Genomic DNA, 26,580 nt, shown 5'->3' with positions numbered 1-26,580 from the left:
TCTCTGCAGCCCTCATATACCTTTGGTGTGAAGGGAAGACATATTTTGTGTGTGATTTCATGAATTGAGAAAGAGAAATATATTAGTTGTCTGCTAGTTTCGTTCTTATTTTGGTCCCTGCCTTTCAAATTCACCTGGAAAAAGTACTGAGCTTCTACCCACCACGTCATTCTTACTCTTTTGCCCATGACGCTAGATACTGTAGTGAGGGACACATTGGATGTGCCTGAGAGATTTTCTTCCTCTGCAACAGTTAAAGGGACATTGACAACCTTTAAATCTAGTCATTTAAAAAAAAAGTGTTAAAAGTTGTTTCAGATATCTTGAGATCCCAAGTTTTCTGGTTTCAAAATCACATATTCTAATGTCTGTAAGTATTTTTCTTGCCCCTGTTTTAACAAGGTACCACACAAACAACAATGAAACTAACTGTGCAAATGATGTCCATTCACAAACAAAACAAACCGGAAAAACTAAAGAAAATACATATTTTTTATAATCTCTTTTGATTGTGGTAATTTTAGGTCTTAGAATAATAGTAGATAAACAGTTTTCAAAGAGAAATCTGATTTTATGTTGTCTGTCCCCCTTTAACCTCTAGCTTGGACAGTCGGAGGCAATACTTTCTTGGAAGTGCTTGTTAGATGTTGCATTACAGAGCAGTTTAGAGTTGCACGAGAGTACTGGTAAACAACATAATCTTCCTCCTCGAAGTTCTCAGCTTTAAACTTGAGTTCATCTGGAACCCGCCTTTTGTTTTTAAAATGGTTCACTGAAGCTGACAAAACTGGATAGATAATTTTCATTCCAAATAAATGTTGGCACGTATTTCTTATGGAAAAATATCTAACACTCATTTAAATATATAATTTTTTTTCTCTGTTGCAGTGAGAATAGATTTAGGGAATTTGTCTCCCTTTAATTAAAGTGACTTGTATAAATCTTTATCAAGCTCTAAATGCAACTGTTTTTATTTTTTATGCCAACCTTTGGAAATCCTCCTTCGTGCAAAGACAGAAGTATCTCTGGAGAGTTGGTTAATGAAATTCTGCTGGAGATGCACACTACTCATATTGTATTAAAATACATAATGTGCAGTATTTAATAACAATTAAAACATTTTAGGATGGCTCCATACATTCCATATCCTTCAGTACATACACTAGCATTTCTTGATGTGTATACTTTCTCATCAGACACATTTATTTAATAATGCTGTCTGTTGTTACTTACCATTATACTTTCAGGGCACATTCCACCCTCTGGGTACAGGAGAGTACAAATTGTGCCCCTTTGCATCTACAAGAGGTGTTGCTGATTTATTCGCTGCAAGATAGGGCCAAAGGCATCTCCCAGGGGGTTGCCAGAGAAAGGAACCTTTTTTTTTTACAGATGTGACTCCATCCTGGTCAGACTTTCCTTTCTCAGCCCAGTCCTGCTCATTTTATGGGGTGTATTATTTGGCACTGAGCCTGTGTGACTGTACCACATTCCTGGTGGACTTGCCACTGGTAGGTACGAGGACAACCCATGGAGGGACTTGGCCCTCACCTATTTAGGTGGTTAAAGAAGGGATAATGTAGTGCTGATTTACAATGGCACATTTATGTTGCTGTCTTTTTAACAATAGATTACATTGGCTTTCACAGCTCGTAGCCATATTTGATGAACAAGATCCACATCATGGAGGTGATGGCACCAGCGCTAGCTCGACGGGCACTCAGAGTCCAGAGATTTTTGGCAGTGAACTTGGCTCCAACTCTGTGTCAGCCTTTCAGCCTTATCAAGCAACAAGTGAAATTGAGGTCACACCTTCAGTTCTTCGTGCAAGTAAGTAAAAACTCTCATTGCCTCTGCACATTTCATCTTAATTTACGAGGATGCCAGCTTCTGTTATCCGTTACTGCAGTTGGGAATAAGATTCATTATCTGTCCTGATCAAAAGCTGATTAAAGTTCAGAATCTGGGTAAATGTTTGGTGCATGCAAGCAAATAAACCTCTCCATTTTAATAAATTGGATATAGGCGCCTTTAAACAGCAATAAGCTCTTTTTGTCTCTCTCCAGTTTTAAATTGCATAAACACAGAAAATTACAGCAAAATCTCCAAGTGAAGTTGCTGTGTGTGTAGTTTCCAGTTTGCCAGTTTTGATTTATATAGTGAAGATGAAAGGGGTAAAAAGGAACTATAAACAGCAGTAGGTGCACTCTCCCCCAAATCTGGGAAGGCAGGTATGTTACTCTTACCACCCTTCAGATGAAACACCTGGTGATGCATATAGTAAAATCCTCTTTTTATAAACAGTCAGGAAAAGTCTTTTATTTTGTTTATTTCAAAACTGGGAGTGTTATGTGTTCAAGACTGGAAACGCAATGAGGCAGGAACTACATTTATCTTTATGTTTGTACAGCAATTAGCACAATGTGGCCATGATCCTATTGGGGTCTCTGTGCACTATTATATTATAAACAGTAAAAATTTGGGGGCTCTCCTTTTTTTGGGTGTTGGCTTAGTCTTAAGTTATAACACAAAAAAATGAAAAAAAAAAAAAACTAGAAAAATGGTAATTAATATACCCTCCCCAGGAGCCACCAGCATTCTGCCCCCCCCACCCCCCCACCCATTTATTTATTTAATTTACATTCGTCCTCCTAATCTGTGTGCAGGGAAAATGTTGGGAATATTACTTAACTCGAAATAGTTTGCACAAGGGTTATACTTCATCTTACTTAGACATCTGATATATAATGTAGAGATTCCCTTGTGGAAAACTCATGTAGAATTCAATATTAATAAAGCACATAGATGTCTATAAAAATGGAATGGCTTTTTTTAAAAGAAGAAATACCTTTTAAAAACTCTGTGTAAATCAACAGAGAATATTTTTTCATTGGTTTTTTCAACTATCATGTAAAATTTTAAGCAAAATATAATTTTTTTTCATAAAATTGATTTTAAAAAAACCTCTAGAAAAGTTTTTTTTTTTTCTATTAGGATTTTTTTCTAAAGGATTTATCTGTAAGAGTTGTCTGTATCAAGTATGTGGGAATAACATTTTAAAGTAAGCTGCAGTCTCACTAGTTGGAATTGTGGTGCAGCTCTTTTAAAATACACTTAAGCTTCCGTAAATAACCGAAAATAGCTTAGGGAAGGAGTATGGTCAAGTGGCTAAAGGAGAAATATGTGTACTTGTGTTTTACTCCCAGCTGTACTACTGACTGACTTTGCATCTATTCAATGGAAATGTAGCATTGCCAAATGCACACCCCAGTTGTTGGCCTGAGCCCTGCAAGTAGCAGTGTCCTCTGGAGTTCCCAACTGTAGGCAAACATTAATGAATGTTTTCTGTGTTGATGCCCCCTTAGGGTGGGTGTATGGTGTGTTTTCAGGGGCGTGCTCAGGAATTTAAATTTGTCCTATTTTGTGGGGCACATGCCCCCCAGGAACTCACTGCCCCCCCTCCACAACCAGCCCGGGAGGAGCTCACTGCCCCTGCTCCCCACCTGGTCTCAGGAGGAGCTCAACCTTCACTCCCTCCACCTGGACCCAGCCCCAGCAGGAGCTCGATCTTTCCTCCCTCAACCGGGCCCTGGGCCCAAGCTCGATCTTCCCTCCTTTCACCCTGACCTGGCAGGAACTCAGTCTTTCCTGCTTTGGTGGTCCTGGGTCAGAGAGGTTCTGTGCCTCTGACGACTACGTTCATGTCCCCCCATTGTGCACGCCGCTGAGTGTTGTTAGTATTCCAGGGCATCTACACAATGATTATTGTATCAAGGCTACTGTGACACATTGGACAAGGCACTCCACTTCAGTTGATTATTCTATAAAATGTATATGATGATACACAAGTAGCTCACAAACATGTTGAAGGATACCCAGTGACTGTAAAGTGCTTTGAGATCCCATGATAAAAAGGTGCTAGACAAGGGCAAAGTATTATTATAACACTTATGAAGTGTAGCATCTTGAAGTGCTTTTGTGAACGCATGCAAAAATAAAATGGGTGAAATATTTTGGCATAAATATGTTAATACCAATCAGAAATGTTCCATTTACTCTTTAGAATGTATTTCTTTGTATGATGACAATGAGATGCATTTTGTGTTATAAAGAGTTCCAGCCCATGGCATAGAAGCCAATCCAATAACATTATCCGATATTAGACATACCTATTTCAAGTATTTTATTTGAATACATGTTGAAAATAGAAATAATATGCCTCTTGTATTTTCTTTTTAACTTGTGAAGGGAAGCATAGAATACAAATGGTATTTACAGGATTTAACATAATCATGTTCTTACTGTGTAACTTCTATTCAGTATATAAAACCCTTCTAGTTTTGTGGTAGATGCAGATCCTGATTATTATATGTTGACAAGGTCATATATCTATTAATTGGATTGGAGATGGGATACAAAATTGCTATAATTATTGTAATTTTCTAGTTAATTGCAGGGTTGGCAGTGAATATTTTACTTCTAACAGATGAAAAACAGTGTTCTGGCTGCAATTGTTTTATAGCATTTTCGACATTTTGTTTTACATCTCTGGGGCTTTTTTGCCCACAAGCTGGGCTGTGTTTCTCAGGGGTTCAGTTGCAAAGTATTGCTGTCCCCATCTTCTACCGTTCACCTGGATGCAAGTGGTATATAGTGGTCTCTGTTCTGAGGCAGTGTCTACGCTGGGGATTAAGGGCCTGCTGAGATTTTCATCTCTTTGTTCTGGTTGCCATGTTACCCATTTTGTTTATAAGTCACACCACCAATCCTCCCTCAGAAAGGAAAAAAAGGTGAGATGGATAAGGTCCAGCTGGACTGTCATCTTCCCCAGGCACAAACACATAACCATGTACTGTGCACATATGGGGGTGGCTCAAATTGGATCTTTCCAGCTAAATGTGAAAATGAGAATAATGCTGGGCAATACTGTGAAAGCATCAGCCATCCATAGAAGTGCTTACTACAGTTACATTTCTTATTCTAGCCCATTCTCCTTGTATTATTATTATTTATTGTAAGCTAAACTTCCTGTTGCTGTATTTCATCAGTTGTTGAGCTGAATTTTTTTATAACCATACACAACACAACGTGTTTTGTATCTGCGTGCGCCTGTTTGCTTCTGAGAGGAGGTTGGAAGCTCACTGCAGAAGACTGTTAAAACAGACTGATGTTTATTCCCTGCTGAAATATAAACTGGAGGCGCAGGTGAAAATTGCCAAACCTAATGAGCAATTTGGCAGATAAGACAGGATGTCAGGCAGTGACAGTTCAGCAGCGGGTGCGCTGTCTGTGAACCAAGTTGTTTGCTTCACAGTACTGCATTTAAATACCATAAATAAATTCCCTTTTAAGCTACTTCCAATGTTGTTAGTCCTTTACTTTGTATTGTTCTCCTTTAAAATATTGTATTTATATTTTTAATTTATAATTATGTTTACTTAAATAACCAACAGGTGTGAAAATGTGTTCCAAAGTTCATTTTGAATATTTCAGTAGCTACAGTAGAGGGAATAATCCCCCCCGCACCATATTAGCTGTATTTGAAAATCAATATAGTGAAGGAAGTATTAAAATACAGTAGTAAAATGAAAGTAATCACTTGGTTCATGACACTGCATTTTGTGTGCTATCATCTTTACGGTGAAACGTTTAGCAGTACATTGCACCCTTTTAAGCACATTGTGCCTTAAATCCTCCTATATTCTAAAGAAGAATTCTTTTTCACTCTGTACTAAAATTTCTCACCTGATGCTTGGCTATTCTTAGTACTAGTCCATAAGACACGGTGGCATTCATTAAGATGACTGTGTGTGTCAGAAAACTCCCCCTTTTTTCAGTTTTCAGGAGGAGTTTTTGTGTATTCATATTGATGGTTTCTTAACCATTACAGACTGGCCACCTGCATGGAACATTGACCTGGTGAGCCAGTGAAATTTTAAAGAGCATGCACTTCCAGGGCCATTCCCTGTTGCCATTTTTTCCGCTCCACAAGAGCCTCAGTGGGTATGTCTACAGTGCAATTAAACACCAGCAGCTGGTCCGTGTCAGTAGGCTTGGGCTGTAAAATTGCAGTGTAGACATTTGGGCTCAATCTGGAACCTGGGGTCTTGGGATCCCATGATGGGGGAGCCCCGCGAGCCCAAGTCAGCTGACGTGGATCAGCCATGAGTGTTTAACTGCAGTGTAGACATGCCTAAAGAGGACTCTGCCTTCCCAGGCCCTGTCATCCCCACACATCATTGAAACAATCGTCTTACTCTCAGATATTTTGTACATACTTATTTGAACTTTCTGCTCTTTGCGGTGGCTTCTTTTACCCATCCGAGTGTGTTCTTTTTCCCTATGCAATGTCAGCCAAGCTACCTTGTATACCGGGCAGGTCCATGCCACCTTGAGGGAACAACTCATAAGACTTCTTTCTTCTTCGAATGCTTACTCATGTCCAGTCTATAGTCGGTGTGTGCGCTCGCCACATGCATTGGTGCCGGACGTTGTCCCCTTAGCAGTATCCATAAGGGACCGACTTTGGTGCCCTCTGGAGTGGCGCCCGCATGGTGCAGCATAAGGGGCGCTGCCGGCTCCCCCCCACCCTCAGTTCCTTCTTGCCGCCAGTGACGGTGCTGGAACATCTGCTGCTTCAGCTAGCGTTGTTTCATTCTCTGTTCTTGCAAACTTTGAAAATGTGTAAAATAGTTATATATAGTTAGTAGTTTCTTAGTTAAAGCCTTAGTAGTAGTTCTCAACTCTTTGTTAGTCCTGAACGGGACTCAGCTGTGGGACGGGGCATGCCCCAGTCCCCAGGCTTTAAGCCCTGCGATCGCTGCAAATGCCCATGCCTATGCCCATCAGTGAGCCGCATACCAGCTGCCTAAGGTGCTTAGGTGAGGGGCACATAAGTGACAAGTGCTGTATCTGCAAGTCCTTTAAACATAGGACGAAGAAGGAGCGCGACATCCCTCTAAGAGTGCTACTAATGGAGTCGGCACTCACTCAGGCACTGGAGCAGCAGTCTGATTCCGCACCAAGCACCGTGGCCTCCACGCTCAGTGCTCCCCGGCATCATCCACGAGCCGGCACTGGTCTCCCTCCACGACTCCAGTCATGAAGCTGAAGAAGAATGTTAAGGGATGATCTCCTACCTCCCGTAAGGGAAAGGAGAGGGCTGGGGGCAAGCCACGACCTGTGCTGGGCAGCTCAACTCCCCCTTCAGGAAGTCAGGCCCCAGCTCAAGTCTAGCGGTGCAGCCCATCTTGTACTTGCCTGCAACTCCAGATTGCGGTGCAGGCCCCAGCCAGCTTCGGGTGCCGTCGATGCCCGAAGCCATTCAAGCAGCTCAGGAGATCCTGGTGCTCCCAGTGCCGCCCACACCGGCTCCAGCGGTACCCCAGTCTTGCGGGGGGAAAACCTTCTCTGGGACCTATGCGTGTGTCCCTGCCTCAGTGGTACCATTCCCCATTGAGAGAGACGTCTTGCCATCGCTTGCCCACGCGAAGCTGTCATACCTCGGGACTAGAGAGACAGGCTCATTGCAGCCCCCTTCGGTCTCCCAGGGTGGCCCTACCCCTTCATGAAGGGGTTTACAAAATCACTAATGCCCTGTGGCAGACCCGCTCTTCCTTGGCCCTTATCTCTAAGAGTGCCGAATGCAAGGGGCCAAGGAAGAGGGCATGAGTACCTGTTGTGCCAACAAGGGGCATGAGTACTTATACTCCCACCCAGTACTGAGAGTATTTACTGAGTGCATATCGGTGGTTGTGGCTTACCTCAGGCGCCCGGGTATCCAGATCTACCCGTACCTCGATTACTGGCTCATCAAGGGTAGACTGCATCTGCTGGATCACATGGCAGCATGTGAGGCTCTGGATGCAGTCCCTGCAACAATGACTGTGGATGGTCTATTCCCAGTCCCGAGACCCCTTGGAAAAGATGGTTACCGTTCCCCAGGCAATACTTACCTTGCTGCAATGGTGGACCAACCGCAGGACAGTCCTGGAAGGGGTTCCTTTCGACAACCCCCGTCACTCCATCGGAGCTGATGTCGGACACCTAGGAGCTTGGCTGGTGTGTGCATCTCAGCAACCTCCAGACACATGGGGATGTGGTCCCCGGAGGAGGTGAAGTTGTACATAAACGTCAAAGAGCTCTGAGCAATCCAGCTGGCGTGTGGAGTCTTCTTGCCCCACCTGTTGGGCAAGGTTGTATGAATCCTGATGGACCACATCAGCTGTGGTGTTCTACATCAGCAAGCAAGGGGGAGTGCGCTTGTTGGCTCGCTGTCAAGAGGCACTCCGTCTATGGGACTTCTTCATCAGCCACGAGATCCACCTGGAAGCTTGTCACCTTCCTGGCATCAGTTACTGTGTTTAGGGATTGAAGGCACTGCAGTATATTAGTTCTAGTCGTATTCTATCAAGTCTTACCTTTTTCTCGCTGCTTCAGATGGGATTGTGATTCTGGCACTCTTTCCCACATGTTAATCTATGCTGCCATTTTGAAATTTTAAAAAATTCCTCACTGCCATTTTTTGCCCATTTTGACTGTTTCCTCTTTTCTCCATACCAAAGATGTCTAAAATCAATTGAACTCTTCATCGGGTGCTTTTGAGCAGTGCTGTAGATGTCGTTCCCCTGGAGGCCGGCAAAGTGGAGAGATGTGGGATGGGAGGAGTTGTTCATGGCAGCCATCCTTGCTTTCTCAACAAAGAATAGTCCAAGGCAGCTATCAAATTGGGTCTCAAAAACTGCTGGGCTTTCCCTGAGTTGTGGAGTTGACCCCCTATGATGCAGTTGGATAACTTACACTATTTTCATGTATCTTTCCAAAGAATAAGAGTGGGAGAATATCATTAAGCAGTGTATTAAAAGCAATAAATAATCATAGAAATAGGTCACTTGGTTCAACAAACCGTACACATGCTCTGCTGAAAAAACCCAGTTTTTCTTTAAATGGGAAATAAGTATTCCCTTCCACTTTCCTCTTCCATTCAAGCTGTCTGGATGCTTAATTCATTAATACATGTCATGGAAACACCTATATTGTGGATTGTTTTGTCAACGAGAAAGCCTGGCAGATAAAATTCTTCCTTCTCTTTTTGCTGCACTAGATACAAATCTCTTATTTACTTCTCTGGAGTGTATTTATTTTTTCATTTCCTTTTTAGTATCAGAAATTGCTTTGCACTTCCATTTTTGTTTTCTTTTCTCTGAATCCCCTACACTGCTGGAGATTGGCTTTGTATCTAGAAATCACATCAGTTCCAAATAGTGAAGGATTAAGGAAGCAACCCACAAGGAAACGGGGGTGGGGCGGGGGGGGGTGGGGGGGGGAGGATGGGTTTGGAAAAGGAAGGTCCCAGCACTGTCATAGCCTTTCTGCAGCTTTGGTCAGGTACACACCCAATTTGAACTTTAAGATTAAAATGAAATCAAGATGACAGTTCCTTCTACATTAATAATGAAATACAACGATGGGCCAGATCCATACCATTGACGTCAATAGGGTATTTTTCTATTGACTTCAATGAGATTTGGATCAGGTCCTATATGTGTAGACCTAAATATTTCAAATATATTTATATTTGCTCAGAAACAATCATTGCAGTGAGTGCAAGGGCAGCGAAAGTGAGCTCGTAAAGAGTGATGTGGAGGGGGCGCTCAGATGTCCTTCATTCTGCTGCAAGAACTAAAAATCCCCCAAGTGTTAACTGAGCATCGCTCTCAGACTTCTGTACCTGCCAGGATCCAAGATGAGATTTTCTTTTACCACACTGGATGTTGTTGTAAACACCTGTAGCTCTTGGCAGCTAAGTAGGAGCTGTTGCTCAGATTTTACTTTTACAGGGGAAGGGTCAGCAGAGCCCCTGGGATTCTCCATTGTCAGCTTTGAGTGCCCCAGCCTTCAGGCCTGCTCATCACAGCTGTCGCTCCAGCTGACTCTGGATGTGAGACTCAACAAGAGCGATGCTGACTAGCTCTGTAAAATCATTTAAAATCACTACAAGGTGCTTCTTTCTTGCATGGCACTCCTCCCAGTCTTTATCAGCTTAGGAAGTTCAGGACCATAATGTACATTCCTTGTGTTGCAATTTAACACAGTGCTGGCCCAGTGTTAGGTTGGTCTCTGTTTCAGATTGCCAGAACTCCCATGTACACACCCAATTTGAACTTTAAGATTAAAATTAGATTTTTCGAGTGATTGTTCATGCTCATTCCAATGTAGGGTGTGTACTTGCCCCGAGCTCTGCCAGTGTTAAGTTTTCCCTTAGTGGTATCTGCCGGATCAGTTCTGGTGCCGTCTGGAGTCACACTCTCATAGTGCTGGTATAAAGGCCCCTGCCGCCCTATGGCCCCCTCAGTTCCTTCTTACCACCTGTGATGGTTGCTGGAACTACGACTTGTTCTTGCTTCTGCAAGTACTCCTCAGTGGATTTCTCTCTCTCTCTCTCTCTCTCTCTGTGTCTTGATTTAACTTTAATCTTAAAGTTTAAATTGGGTGTGTACCTGACCAAAGCTGCAGAAAGGCTATGACAGTGCTGGCACTTTCCTTTTCCAAACCCATCCTTCTCAACACCCTCTTCCTGATTGGTTGCTTCCTTAAATTGATTGAACTTAATAGTTAAGTTTCAGTTATTAGTTAGAGAACCCTGGTAACCTCCTTGATAAGGAGTGCCCCAGCTTTGCTTCAGGACACCCGGTGCTGCGCCCCATCTCCGGCATCGAGGCGAGACACTTTGACTGCGTCTAAGGAACCTTGGCTCTGTCAAACATCCCTGGTGCCGAAGAAAGATGCATTGGTGGGAGATTGTAGGCACCATTCACCATTGCCGGTGCCTAGGAAATAATAAAGGAAGACCGACACAGGCCGATCGCCAACACCGAGGTCAGCAGGATAGAGGGACGCTGCCAGGGTGCAACCCACGTCAGTTTACCATGTGGCACTGATAACCAGAGCTGTTGAGTCCAATGCCAATACACTTGCTGCCTCAAGAGAGGCATTGTAGCCCCACGACTCTACCGGTACTGTCAATGCTGGAGTCATTCGTGGCAGCGAGGGACTTACTCATGCTACCGGTACCCACATGCCCAGCCATACAGGAGCTCTCAGTTGCAGCACTGATGAGGAAGTCTTCTGCAGGCTCGAGGCCTCTGATAGTTTTGAAGGAGAAACCAGCCATGATGGTACAGCCCCGGTCCCCTCCCTCCCAGCACTGCTCACTGGCATGAGTTGACACTGCTTCGCCCTGGTCTCCAGCAGGATTCTCAGAGGCGGCGTCTTGCATCTTTTGGAGGAGCTGGCCTTGCCATTCCAGCAGGCACTATCCCCCTATGGATCCAAGCCAAGGGGTCCCACCTGCAGCATGACCACCAGGGCAGTGGCAGTTCCCTGTGCAAATGCTTTTCTGAAACACCTGGGCATTTCCAGCACAGCCAGGTTCCCATTCTAGGAGGTCATATTCAGTGGCTTCAAACCCCACACTGCTTCCATGACCAGAACATGATTCAGCCTCCATACTGAGGCCAGTGCTGTGTACCAGGAGTTGGCATCACGGGACCCAGCCGGTACCAAAGGCGAAAAGTAGGGCCTGATGCTGGTCCAGACGTCATCCTCCTCTTCCCTAGATGAGGCAGTTGCGGGAACTGATAGTACACCTCCGCAGGAGGATTGTAAGGCACATCAAGAGCTCTTAAGGAGGGTAGCTCAGAACCTGGGTATCCAGGTGGAAGAAATTAGAGAGTCCTCCCACTCCGTTGTGGACATCTTGGAAGTAACAGGCCCTGCAAGAGTGGCTTTGACCCTGAATGATGCCATTATGGACCCCATCAGGGCATTGTGGCAGACCCCGGCATCCTTTCAGCTGACAGCAAAAAAGACTGAAAGAAAATACTTTGTCCTGACAAAGGGGTTAAAGTTCCTGTACACTCACCCACCGCCAGGCTCATTGGTTGTGTTGGCAGCCTACGAGCGAAAAAGGCAGGGCTAACAGGGACTAACACCAAAAAGTTAGACCTTTTTGGGAGGAAGGTCTGTTCGGTAGGAGGTCTCCAGCTCATGATCACCAATGAGCAGGTGCTCCTGATCAGGTACGATTTCAACTCCTGGGACTCTCTGCCACATTTAAGTCCTTGGGCCTTCATACTCTGGCCCCTGTGAGGAAGCATTATAGGTCACAGTCGATGGCTCGCTTCTTCCCCCCACCTGCTCGACAAGGCTATAGCAGAAGGAGGAGCAGGGGCCACAGTTGTCACCTGCGTCTACAGACACTCAGCAGGGTCAGAGCAGGCTTTGAGGTGGGATGCTAGGGGACAATGTGCCTGGACAGTTTGTGGATCCAAATTCCCCAGGTTTTGTGGACCTGTTATCCCACTGCTATCGGGCATGGGTCCATATCACCTCAGACCAATGGGTGCTACGCATGATAGCGCTAGGATATACCCTTCATTTTTGTAGTTTAGGGACTCTTCTCATGAGCAGGTTCCAGGCCAAGAGGTGTAGTTACTCCTAAAGGTGTGGGAGCAGTGGAGGAGGTTCCACCAGAGATAAGGGGCCAAAGTTTATACTGCCGCTATTTCTTAATCCTGAAAGCCAGTGGTGGTCTCAGACCAATTCTAGACCTGCGAAACCTCAACAGATTAATGAAAAAGCTGACATTCTGCATAGTCTCCTTGGTCTCCAGGGGACTAGTACGCTGCCTTCAACTTAAAGGAGGCTTATTGCCATCTTCCAGGGGCACAAAAGTTTCCTCAAATTTGTCGTGAACCACGTGCACTACCAATTTATGGTGCTCCTGTTTGGTTTCTTGGTGGACCCTCGGAAGTTCACGAAGTGCATGGCAGTCATTGCATGCTTTCTGAGGAGACAAGGGGTTCTGGTTTAGCAGTACTTTGACGACTGGCTGGTCAGAGGTCAGTCCAGACTTCAAGTAGAGGCAGATGTGGGACTAATACAGTCGACCTTCCAGGACTTAGGTCTGCTCATAAATGCGCAGATATCCACCTTCTTCCCAATAGAGGATAGAATTCATTGGAGCAATTCTGGCCTCAGTACAGGCCAGAGTTCTCCCAGAAGCATGTTTCCAAGCAATAAAAAAGCTTATAGAAAGACCCAGGAATCACCCTGTCACCACAGGAAGAAATTGCTTACTGCTCCTGGGCTACATGGCATCTTGTACCTTTGTGGTTCAGCATGTGACACTTCATCTCAGACCCCTCCAGGCATGGCTGGCATCGGTATATTCACCATGCCAACATAATCTAGCCTCGGTTATTACAGTTCCCTCGTTGGTGATTACTTCCCTCTAATGGTGGCTAAACCCATCAGTGGTGTGCCCGGGAGTACCTTTCTCAAGGTCCCAACCATCAGTGTCTCTTGTTACAGATACGTCGGCGATGGGATGGGGAGCTCACTTAGGGTCCCTCAGAAATCAGGGCCTCTGGTCTCCAGAAGAGCTCTCGTCACATCAGTGTCAGAGAGCTCAGGGTAGTTCATCTGGCTTGCCAGGCGTTCCAACCACATGTAGCGGACAGGAGTGTTAGACCTGTGCCAGGAGGGACTTGGCTTATGGGAATTTTGCATAGTCCACTCAATTCACCTCAAGGCCTTCTATCTGCTGGGTTTTCAGAACGAACTAGCACATCAGCTCAGCTGGGTCTTCTCCAACAACCGTGAGTGGTCCATTCGCCCAGAGGTCCTACAAGTCATCTTCCAGAAGTGGGGAACTCCCCAAATAGATCTGTTTGCAATGAAGCACATCAGAAAGCGTCTCAAATTCTGCTTTTTCCTGGGCCACAGTCCAGGACCTCTGACAGATACCTGCCTTTTGCCCTGGACGTGTCATCTTTTCTATGCATCTCTACCCATTCCTCTCATACACAAGGTCTTGCTCAAGATCAGACGGGACAGACTGCAAGTCATCGTAATAGCCCTGACCTGGCCAACACAGCACTGGTTCACTACCTCATGAACCTGTCAGGGGAAACACCAATCCAGTTACCTCAGGTTCCAGACCTGATATCCCAGGACCACGGTTGCTTGTGTCACCCAAACCTCGAGTTCCTTCATCTCATGGCCTGGAAGCTCCATGGCAGAATCCCTCGGAGCTAACATGCTCCAGACCGGTTCAAGAAGTTCTTTTAGGGAGCAGGAAGCCATCCACTAGAGCTACGTACCTGGCAAAGTGGAAAAGGTTCTCGATTTGGTCGGCATAGAAAGGTATCCTGCCCACACGGTCGTTAGTGTCATTCATTCTTGATTACTTACTACAGCTGAACCAGCAAGGACTATCAGTGTCACCAATTAGTCCACCTGGCAGCAATCTTGGCATTTCACCTGTGGGTAAACAGCCAGTCCATCTTTGCAAACTCGATATGTAGTTGTTTTTTTTCAAGGGACTAGACATACTGTGCACCCAGGTATGACAACCCAAACTGGGATCTCAACCTGGTATTGTTGAGGCTCATAGGTCCCACATTCGAGCCCTTGGCAACATGTTCTCTGCTCTCTTTTCCTGAAAGTTGATCTTTCTGGTGGCCATTACTTTGGCAGAAGGGTCTTGGAGATTATGGTTCCTTGCTTCAAAACCCCCATACACGGTATTTTTCAAAGATAAGATCAAGCTGCGTCCTCACTCAGCCTTCCTCCTGAAGATGGTTTCATAATTCCATAGTAACCAGGACATATTCCTTTTGGTATTCTATGTGAAACCTCATGCCAACGAACAGGAGCAGAGACTTCACTTGCTAGATGTCAGGCATGCACTTGCCTTCTACATAGAAAGGACTAAATCATTTTGAAAAACTACTCAACAGACAGGATGAAGGGTCTTCTGGTCTCAGCCCAAAGAATTTCATCATGGATAACTTCCTCTATCTGCACAGGCTACAATCTGGTGAAGGTCCCTGCTCTGGTCCTGATGGCACATTCTACAAGGGCACAAGCATCTACAGCTGCATTCATGGCACAGGTCCCTCTGTCCAGGACATCTGGAGAGCAGCAGTGTGATGTTTGGCTCACTATGCTATTGCTCAGCAGGCTAGAGATGATGCTGGATTTGGCAGACCGGTGCTACAATCTGCTTGTCAATGAACTCCAAATCCTCCCCCTACATCTGCTTGGGAGTCCATTATATTGGAACGGACATGAGCAAGCACTTGAAGAAGAAAAAACAGTTACCAATATTCCATTAACTGTTCTTAGAGATGTGTTGCTCATGTCCATTCCAACCCCCACTGCACCCCTATGTCAGAGTTAGCTCGCAAGAAGCAATGTAGGGGGCGTTGGGTCGGCAGGGGTCTTCATACCGGTGCTATGAGAGCGCGACTCCAGGGGGCACCAAAGCTGACCCACTGGATATCACTGAGGGAAAAACTTTCTGGCGGTGGTGCTCGGGGGGAACACATTCCTACACTGGAATAGACATAAACAACACATCTCGAAAAGCAACAGTTATGAAAGGTTAGTAACTTTTTTCTGCTATTAATTTTGCTATTAATCTCAGGATACTTTTGTAAAAACAAATGGGTTTTAAACTGCTTATGATCCTAAATTAACCTTTAATATCTTGCACCTTCTCAGTTTATCATCAAAGAAAATACTGCAGCTTTCAACATGGTAAGAAAACCTGGAAGCAATAAACTTAAGTATTTTAGAATTTATTGAATTCTAGAAAGGAAATCTTTTGTAATTATGGGATTTTCAAGGTTTTATTCCATAGGGGAGAGGATGAAATTTTTTCCCCTTGAGTATGGGTAAATGGGACAAAATACAACATGGTTTTACAAAGGGTAGATCATGCCAAACCAACCTGATCTCCTTCTTTGAGAAAGTAACAGATTTTTTAGACAAAGGAAATGCAGTGGATCTAATTTACCTAGATTTCAGTAAGGCGTTTGATACCGTGCCACATGGGGGATTATTAGTTAAATTGGATAAAATGGGGATCAATAGAAAAATTGAAAGGTGGATAAGGAATTGGTTAAAGGGGAGACTACAACGGGTCCTACTGAAAAGTGAACTGTCAGGCTGGAGGGAGGTTACCAGTGGAGTTCCTCAAGGATCGGTTTTGGGACCAATCTTATTTAATCTTTTTATTACTGACCTCGGCACAAAAAGTGGGAGTGTGCTAATAAAGTTTGCGGATGATACAAAGCTGGGAGGTATTGCCAATTTAGAGAAGGACAGGGATATCATACAGGAGGATCTGGATGACCTTGTAAACTGGAGTAATAGTAATAGGATGAAATTTAATAGTGAGACGTGTAAGGTCATGCATTTAGGGATTAATAGCAAGAATTTTAGTTATAAGCTAGGGACGCATCAATTAGAAGTAACGGAGGAGGAAAAGGACCTTGGAGTATTGGTTGATCATAGGATGACTATGAGCTGCCAATGTGATATCGCTGTGAAAAAAGCTAATGCGGTCTTGGGATGCATCAGGAGAGGTATTTCCAGTAGGGATAAGGAGGTTTTAGTACCGTTATACAAGGCACTGGTGAGACCTCACCAAGAATACTGTGTGCAGTTCTGGTCTCCCATGTTTAAGAAGGATGAATTCAAACTGGAACAGGTACAGAGAAGGGCTACTAGGATGATCCAAGGAATGGAAAATGTATCTTATGAAAGGAGACTCAAGGAGCTTGGCTTGTTTAGCCTAACTAAAAGAAGGTTGAAGGGAGATATGATTGCTCTCTATAAATATGTCAGAGGGATAAATACTGGAGAGGGAGAGGAATTATTTAAGCTCAGTACCAATGTGGACACAAGAACAAATGGATATAAACTGGCCACCAGGAAATTTAGACTAGAAATTAGACGAAGGTTTCTAACCATCAGAGGAGTGAAGTTTTGGAATAGCCTTCCAAGGGAAGCAGTGGGGGCAAAAGATCTATCTGGCTTTAAGATTAAACTCGATAAGTTTATGGAGGAGATGGTATGATGGGATAACATAGTTTTGGTAATTAAATATTCATGGTAAATAGGCCCAGTGGCCTGTGATGGGATATTAGATGGGGTGGGATCTGAGTTACCCAGGAAAGAATTTTCTGTAGTATCTGGCTGATGAATCTTGTCCATATGCTCAGGGTTTAGCTGATCACCATATTTGGGGTCGGGAAGGAATTTTCATCCAGGGCAGACTGGAAGAGGCCCTGGAGGTTTTTCGCCTTCCTCTGTAGCATGGGGCATGGGTCACTTGCTGGAGGATTCTCTGTTCCTTGAAGTCTTTAAACTACGGTTTGAAGACTTCAATAGCACAGATATAGGTGTGAGGTTTTTTTCAGGAGTGGTGGGTGAAATTCTGTGGCCTGCATTGTGCAGGAGGTCAGACTAGATGATCATAATGGTCCCTTCTGACCTAAATATCTATGAATCTATGGGGAAAGGCTTTCTAAAACAGGTTATTAGAAACATCTTACAACTTTTTGAAAGAATCTCTCAGCTTTTGGATCTCAGTTCAAAAGATGCCTTTTGTTTTTATTTTCAGAAATACCAACAATTCAATAAACAAAAAATTACAATAAGGGAGTGAACATGGTAGTATTACAGACAATTGGTATGGAATAGAGTGGGCCATGGAGAACCACAAAGATGATTTAGATGCATAAGTACAGAATTTCAATTGTTTATGCAGGCCAAGGTTAATATTAAAGGAGGTTTGGTTGCTGAACTGGACATGTGAAATAGATTTAACCACCAGCTTGACTGTTCTTTTTTTTTTTTTTTTTTTTTAAATCTAATACTGAAATTTATGATAGCTATATTTCATGAGCATCAACAAAGTACTTCTATACTTGGATGCATTGGTATCCACCTGTCTTTAGCTGAGAAATTGGCTTTTACTGGAGGGATTATATTTTTGATATCCTTTATCTAGTCAGACTTGAAAGAGGGATGTGCTGGATTTCCACTGCAGAGTAGCTATGCAAATACAGTAGCATTCAGATAAGTGTAACACTATTATGAGGAACCTATATGCTTGTTGAAAGATGCTGTCATCATGCTAGGAAATAGGAAGCATAATAACTTTCTCAGAGAATTTCCTGATCGGTTCCTTCCATTTTATACCTTTCCACTGTAAGAGAACTGGGTCACACAGCGAAGTTAAAGATAATTAACTTTAAAACAAATAGGAAATGCATTAAACCATCCTGTGAAATTTACTGCCTAGGAGGTCACAGAGTCAAATACCGCAGGTAGGTTTTAAAAGGAGTTGGATACAATTTATGACCAATAGTAACATTTGCAGTTACATACGTGAAATGGGATAATTAAATGCCATGCTTCAAATTATCCTGTAATATACATAGGTATGAGGATAGAATTTCCCACCAATCTACAATTGTGGTCAATTGACAAGTTGCATTAGGTTTTTTGCCTTCCTCTGAGTTAAGCATTGACCTAAGATGGGGATAGGATGTGATCTACTCACAGAAAATTTTCAAACATCATAAGATGCAAAATTTGTTAAATGTATTGGTTATGAATTATTCTCTCAGCTCTAAAATTGGGGCATCTTCTATTTGATACAAAAAAGATTGACAGCTAGGAGACTAAAACAAATGAAATGGGCAGGGGGGAATTGCATGCTTGTTTACGAGCATATTATCATTGCTTAACAAATAATGCTCTCTGCTTATCCTCCTCAGGTCGGAAAATCATTTCTCTTTAAATTGTCATTATGAGGCGACAGCAGTGTTTCAGTGCAGTGCTTTGCTGACTGTGTAGTGTTGTGAGCCCTGGTGAGGACAACATTTCTCAGTGCAACTGCTAAAAAAAACTCAAACATGTGGCTTAAATTTTTGACTAGCGAGCCCAAGGCTGTAAGACATTATGCTTAAGGCATATTCCAAATTAGACCAATCTTAAACTTCCACAACAAAAGTTAGATAGGCATTGGCTCCTGATTTGTGGTTCTTTAACCTCCAGGGTCTTACTTGTTTCCCCCCTCCACTCCATTTACCACCAGTGAACTTATACACTCTTGTCTTATAGGGCCAGGCTGGGAAGCAGACTGTCATTTGTGCTGAGTGTTGGGATAAGCTACAGTTGATTTTCGTGTCATTGTGTGTGTGCTTTTGAAGGAGGAGGGAGGCTGACAGATGGCTGGCTGCTTGTTAAACAGACTTGTTTGTTAGTTCTCCAGGTTTTGTTATTTCTCTCTGAGAAAAGACTGAAAGATGAAGTGGGAATAAAGCAAGGAGTGGATGAGGAACAACTAACTCTCTATTAATTTCTCACTTTATTTCAGAGTTGTCAAAAGATCAGAGTTGTTCCTCCTCCCTCCTTGCCCCGGCTGTAAATCTGAAATGATTTGTGTAAATAAGATGAAATCCAGCTTCAAAAATACTCATGTGGGTTCATTTTAGGGGCAGTTTAAATACTGCAGATAGGAATTCGGTTTATATATAAGAAAGCCTTTGTATTATGTTTTTGTTATTGGAAACCACAGTTAGCTACACCCCGGTGTTTGTGAAATTCAAGGAAGCCTTATCGTCAGAAAATCAAATACTCTGTACTGGACTCCCTGATAGAAAAATGAAACTCCGTGTCCTTTTGTGGTATCTTGAACAAAGAGTGATATTCAGATTTGGATAAATAACTTGAAGTATTATAGTATTGCTATTTGGGGACAAGATAGAGTTTGGGATTGGAATGCGGTGCCTGATGCTGTGTAATGTGCTTGTATACCCTGACTGGTGCTGTTAAGTAGAGTAATTTCTAATCTGCGCACACAGTCTCTTTCAAAACACTTAGCAGTACCTTGAACCTCACTCTCCTTGTGGTCCATGGGGATGGTTGTTAGGGGAGAGAAATCCTCTGGTTGCCTCTCCTTAGATCTCTGTTGAGGAGGAAGAGAAAAGAACTCTCCAGTCGCTTCCTATATATATATGATGGTGAAAAGAACTCCTCAACCTCCTTTCCTGGCCTATGAGAGAACCAAGTGTGGTGCCTCGCTTTCTCTCCCTGTAAGAATAGGGAATGATCCACTATGTTCATGTTCCTTTTCCCCCAACGGAAGTTATGGAGGGCCATTTGAATAATGAGAGAGAACAACTCAGCACCTCTTTCAACTAACAGCACAAGGGGGAGAAAAGGTGACCACAAAAGCGACCACACCAATATGCTAAGGATCAGGAAGGTCAAAAGCCAAGCCATGTGTGGACCCAAGTGCTATACTTCCACAAGTTCAGGAAAAGAGATCTGAAAGGGGATGATTTTAAATTATTTTATTAGTTTTTGGCTATTGTGTATTCAAGCTGTAGATTAGGCTTCTTAGAGCAAACTTTGAGCAGTCACTGGAGTTACCCCTTCCTGCACCTAGTGCCTGGACTTTATGTATGCCTATGTGTACACATTATTTGCAGGTAACATTCTAAATGGGGCCCTTTTTGTGGTCTTTAGGCAGCAGCTCTCTCAAAGGAAACCCAGGGAGGTTGAAACTTAGAGCTACAAAGCTAAACAGTGTTTATGTAGGGCAGTCATATTTGGCTGTGGCATTACACCAATACAAGCAGCAATGTGCAAGTGATTTGGGGGTATCGGCTGTTAAGGTGAATGCACTGCAAGGGTCTGGAGAGAGAGACACACACGAACAGCAAGCAACAGCCCTGGAGTTGTTTCTGAATGAAGACACATTCACAGCAATACTAGTGCCTAGTTTCTTTACAGTTGGCAGCTATTCAATAGAAGCTAAAATTCTTTCAAATCGAAATAAAAAATGCCGTTGATGGTTCAGTTTCTGATAGGAACAAGAGGGTACAGATGCCTCCTTTTATTAAGTAGCCATAAACCCCATGCGAATCCATCTTCTGCCTATAACAGATTTTGATACACTGTCACTATCCTCATTTGGTGTATGTTTGTAAGCATATGCCTCAGACATGTGCCTCAGGGCAGGCTCAAAAATGTGTGTTTGTGAAAAGTGCTTCCATCAAATATAAAAATTACGTTAGCTTCTCTGTTTCAATCCGTTTTAAGCCAGGTGTTTCAGGACCTTCAACTGACCTTCATCGCCATATTTGGGATAGGGAAGGAGTTTTCCTTAAGGACGGATTGGAAGAGGCCCTCGGGGTTTTTCACCTTCCTCTGTAGCATGGGGCACGGGTCACTTGATGGAGGATTCTCTGCACCTTCAAGTCTTTAAACCATGATTTGAGGACTTCATTAGCTCAGACATAGGTGAGAGATTTATTGCAGGAGTGGGTGGGTGAGATTCTGTGGCCTGTATTGTGCAGGAGGTCAGACTAGATGATCATAATGGTCCCTTCTGACCTTAATATCTATGAGTCTGTGAGACACAATCTGTGGATTTTAAGCCAGGAAATTGACCTATCCTGATGTTGGGTAGCATTTAGAGAAGGTCTCACCTTCTGATATTTCTCCATCTTTTCTTTAAATTTATTTAAAACTTTAGTCTGGTCTTTTCAACTGGTGGGAAAAGAAATAAGAAAATATGGTGTGCGACTTGCTTTGAGTGCTGTAGTGAAGAAAGCTATACATGTACACTACCTCTAACATACGCTGCTGACACTTCTGGATAAAAGATGTCCATTATGTAGCTGTGCACAGACATTGCTGAAGTTTGATATAGCTGATGGTGTATTTTGAGTTCTATAGAGGCAGAGGGAATGGCTAATTCTGATTTAAGTGTCTAAAATCGAAGACTTCAGTAATGAAACGGAAGCAGCCAAATTCTCTCCTAAACCATGGTCTCTCCCATAGGGCACTACTAAACAGTTCTTTATTACTTCATTTAAACAATGATAGACTGCAATAACATAATTTTCACTTTTCTCCAGTTTAAAAAAATCAGGTTGTAAATATTGCTGGTATCCAAGTAATACTATTGCTTTGCACTTCCACTGGAGAATCTTAAAATGTTGCTCAAGCATTAATTGATAAAGCCTCACCAGCCCTTGTGATGTAGGGAAGTATTAGGCACAGAGAGAGTCTCACTTACCCCCCGGTCACAAAACAAGTCTGGCATAGGAATAGATATGTTCGGTCTCCCAGGCTATACTGCCTTTTCCAGATGTCCAAAATAACATTTTCCCCCCATCCGCTGAAAATTATACAGCCGTGCTAACATTGTTGTGATCTTAGTGCTGCTTTAGGATTATATATTTCTGTCCTGTCATTCTAAAAGATCAGGTGGAAGTTATAGTATTCCTTCAATCTTCTACTAAAGATAATGAGATTCTTTTACAGGCATATAAAATACTTAGACATCTTGAAGGAAATACATGTCTTTAATGAATGAATGAAACTTTTTATTCCCATTCTTGTATGGAATTTTATTTCATGCACCTGTTTGACTTTCATGGTCAGGTATAGAATGAAATGGTGTATTTTGATGGACATTTTATTCCAAACTACTTGCTTTATCAGATTGATGAAATGTTTTTAATAGTTTTGAAAGAGTATATTGTATAAATATTATCATTGTTCTTAAATTTAACACACAATTTCATTTCTGATGACTGCTATCAAGATGGGGGTTAATTTTGTAGGAGACTCATAATGGTTTTTTCAGAATGTCAAAACCTTTAACTCATCTCTTTACTTTAAGATGTGCCATAAGTTTGGGACACAAGTCTTTATTTTTTCACTGCATAACTGTTAGAGAGTTATGAACTTGGTGTTCTGGATGAAACCCGTGCAACCTTAATTCTGCCCTAGCATGTGTGCGTTATGACAGTGATTCTCAGACTGTGGGCCATAGAGCACTTGGTGATAAGCGTGTCTTCCATGGATCACTGGTGGCCTAGAGAGGGCTGGCTGGTCACATGGTTCTGTCTCCTTCTCCTTCTCACCATCTCCAGACCCAGGTCAGCCTAACTACTTCTAATGGGGCTGGTGTCCCATAAAGACTTGGAGACAACACCTCTCACTCTCCAAGAGCGAGAGAGTTGCCACCTGAGAGACAGAGAGGAATGTGCGGGGAAGAAGGGAACCCAAGATCAGGTTAGCACAAATAGGGGGAGAGGAGAAGAAGGGTACCAAGTGGCAGAAAATATTTACCACAAAACTGGCAAGTAATAATACATAACTATTTTTCTAACATTACTTTTCCTTGTAAGCAATCTCTGTAATAGTCAGATGTTATGCGATCATCACCGGGGAGAGAGGTGGACTGTACAATAATGAGTGGGAAGCAAGCTGCAGGACAATCTCTCTGTTATTAAGTTGTGTTCCATGCTACGAAAAGCTTGATAACTCCTGCTTAATGATGTAATTTTTAAATTATACATTACATGATCACATGCTATTTTATCAATAACAGAATAATGCTATACAGTATTTTCTGCAGCCTTAGATTCGTAAGTGCAGCATTTTGTAGTACTCTGCGTGCTATTCGATGTGTGTGCCAGAAACCCAGTCCATGAAAGTCATTGGTTTAGAAGATACACATGAATTGAAGTGATTCAGTCTGGAAAGCCTGCTTTATAGGGAGAGGCTAAAGAAGCTCAGTTTAGTTTATCAATGAGAAGTTTAAGCAGTATCTTGATGACAGTCTACAAGCATCTACATGGCAAAGAGATTTCTGATAGTAGAGGGGTCTCTAACTTAGCAGAAGAAGGTATAATGAGCACCAGTGCTTGGAAGCTGAAGCCAGAGAAATTCAGACTAGAAATACGGCATACGTTTTTAGCAGAATGGATAATTAACCATGGAAACAACTGACTTGGTGATGTGGTATATTCTCCATCACTTGAACTCTTTAAATCAAGAGTGGATGTGTTTCTAAAAGACGTGCTATAACTCAACCAGATGTTAAGAATTTGACGCAGAAATTATTTGTTATGCAGAAAGTCGGACAAGATGATTATAATGGTCTCTTAAAAATCAATGGGGCTTTTTTGGAGTCCTGCGTTATTTAGTGAGCCCCACACAACATATGTCAGAGTATATATGTTGTTGTGTTGCTCTGTTTTAGCTTTTCTCTTGCTATTTATTTTTCTTCAGTGTTTTCTTTCTCTGTCCCGATCTCTCTCACATCCCTCTTTCCTCCCTTTCCACCAGTTGTGTGGTCCCCTTCCTTCCCATCTCCCGCAGTCTCTTGATCTTTATGTACTCTGTCTCTCCCCCAGTGTCATCTTCATACTCTTCTCTCCCACAAGTGGTCTTCTCACTCCCTCCCCAAACCACTGTTTTTGTCCCCGCAGTTCTCTCTCTTTACCAGTACCCCTCTCCCCCACCCCCGGTTTCCTTTGTCTCTTCAATGTGGAGGGAGGGGAAGCAAACTGGTAACCAGAAAAGGAGAAAATGCCCTAATTAGTGTGTCTCTTGCACCCAGTACCCCATGCATGAAGTTACCTTAACTGGGTTCAATGCGTCCGTTCCTCCTTCTGTCCTGCAGCTGGCAGTACGGGTGCTGAGGGAAAGCATCTGGCCCTATCTTTATTTCTCTTGGTAATCCTGCTTTCCTTCTTGACCCGCTGACAGGACTAGGTAGTTGAATGAATTTTGGGCTGCTAGCAGCAAACTCAGTTCTAATACCAGCTCTGCCACTGAATGGCTGTTTTCTCTTGGGCAAGGAACACAAGCCTCTGCCTCAGCTGTCTCATGGAAAATGGGGAAAATAAGCCCTTTTCTTCGCTGAGGATTTGTGCTGGTTATAGCTGTTGGTGTCCAGTCATTGGCTTAGCTGCACCAGTGCCAACCCCTTCTGTGGAAAGGCCTACGTAAACTGGGATTTGCACAAGTGTTTTCATGCTGGGTTAAACTGCACATGTATGAACACCAGTTTATATCAGCTTTGCCTCACTAGGGGGTTTGCACTGGTAGCTGCCTTTTGGCTAAGATCTCCAATGTAGGCAAGGCCTAACTTACCTACTTTGCCGGGGTATAGAGGACTGTATACAATCATTGTTTACAATTTCAAAGAATATGCTACAGCACCATTTAAGTATTGTTACTAATAATAATTTTAAAAATGATAATTGTATTTACTATGAGAAAAATTGCTTAAGGAGGCTGGTGGGCCTACATTTTTATCCTTTAGCTTTTACAGGAAGAGACCGAGAGTGCTTATGTAATATTAATTCAGAATGTACAACGAATTGGCGTTTGGAAGCATTCAATTTTCTGCATAATTGTTCTTCATTCAGTTGGCCCATTATCAGTAATTTCAGGGAATTAAAGATACTCCCTGTGAAAGTTTCTAGTGAACTCTTTGGAATTGTCGAACAATAACAAACCTGCTACTTAGACAGTAATTTTCCCTCTCACTCTCCTCTCACAAATGCGGTATTGCAGTTTGGAAAGTCTAGACAAGGAAACTGCCATGTAGTAAATCAGTGGAAATTTTCTTTCCAGCTGTATGCTGCTGACTTTATTTTGATCCAAGAGCCTCTTCATCTCTTTCGTTTGTGCAAATTCCTTTTGTACTGCAGGGTGAATTCTTTCTTGCAATCTTTTTTTTTTTTTTTTTTGTGCTAGCATGATTGCAAAAGATGGTCTTCTTTTAAAGATGCTTAATGCTGTAGTTTACTAGGGGAAGTGCATGCTTAGTCTGTAGATGAGTCCCATGAGAGCTTCCAGTTCTAAATCTCTAATGAATAAATCTCAAATCTCCCCTCTGCTGTAGAGTGAGGAGAGGGGGCAAAATGCAAGAGCTCACAGGATTGTGGTGAGAGGAAGCCATACACATAGAAAAGGCAGCTGCTTGGTAGCATTCTGTGCCCACAGTACACCCTACATCCCTTCTCTGGCCACAACTCAGGAGTGTGCTGCTGCACATCAGAAAGGGTACCCTCACAGGAGGAGGAAGACTTGAGCAACTGCTTATCAGAAGCTCTTCTATTGTATTCCACTGAGGGTTACGCATGCATGCCATGCATCCGGAGTTGAAGAATTTGAAAGTACTGTCCATTGGTCCGCTCATGTGCCCCTGGCTCTTCTCGTGTTTCCATGTGAGGTGATAAAAGGCCGGGTGGACCAACTGCATCTTCGGTTCCTTCTTACTGCTGCATGGTCTGGGTCTGACCTCTGATACACTTGTAGAAAAGATAGTTATACATAGTTTTTAAACACTTTTTGCAGCAGTTTACAAGATTTATTTCTTTTCTAGTTTTTACCAGTTTTTATTAGTTACTAGTTTCAGTTATTTTAGATAGACTTGGGGGTTTTACCCCTCTTCCCCTCTCCCCTGTACCTAAGTGTGGGTACTGGATTATGCCCACAGCTCGGGGCTTCAAACTCTGTGCCTCTCTCTGTGGGGTAAGGGGGGGTGACCCTAAAAAGTTTGGGGATGGTTGATTTATTGCAATAGCAGAGTGACTCAAGGGACAAGTCATTTCCCTCTAGAGAATTTCCCAGTGGCTTTATGGTTACGTTGAACTTTGACACCAACTATCAGGCCTACCTCCCCCTTCACGGGTGTGGGCTCACTCCATGAAAGTTCTGGCTTTGACCACAAGCTCCCTTCGGGACGTTTTGCTTGTAGATGTATGTAGAGAGGTCCCATGGAGTTTGGCGCCCACCTTTGCAGCACACTTGATGGTGGATGCCTCCTTCGGCATGGTAGTTCTCTGCTCGACCATTCCATCCTCATCCTCCCACCCTCCCCCAGCTTAGGTACTGCTT

General features: G+C 43.2%; 1 protein-coding gene across 16 annotated transcripts in view; it reads left to right on the top strand.

Moving 5' to 3' along the window:
• PARD3 (par-3 family cell polarity regulator) overlaps positions 1 to 26,580 on the top strand; it is a 645,228-nt gene that overhangs the window by 232,084 nt on the left and 386,564 nt on the right. For all 16 annotated transcript variants that reach the window (XM_043541461.1, XM_043541458.1, XM_037890968.2 and 13 more), the window contains exon 3: positions 1,650 to 1,830. In XM_043541461.1, coding sequence (XP_043397396.1) covers positions 1,650 to 1,830 — 181 coding nt within the window. The remainder of the gene's footprint in view (positions 1 to 1,649; positions 1,831 to 26,580) is intronic.

The sequence above is a fragment of the Chelonia mydas genome, chromosome 2, assembly GCF_015237465.2.
Source record: "Chelonia mydas isolate rCheMyd1 chromosome 2, rCheMyd1.pri.v2, whole genome shotgun sequence".
Classification (NCBI taxonomy): domain Eukaryota; kingdom Metazoa; phylum Chordata; order Testudines; family Cheloniidae; genus Chelonia; species Chelonia mydas.
This window is presented reverse-complemented; position numbering and strand designations above follow the sequence as displayed.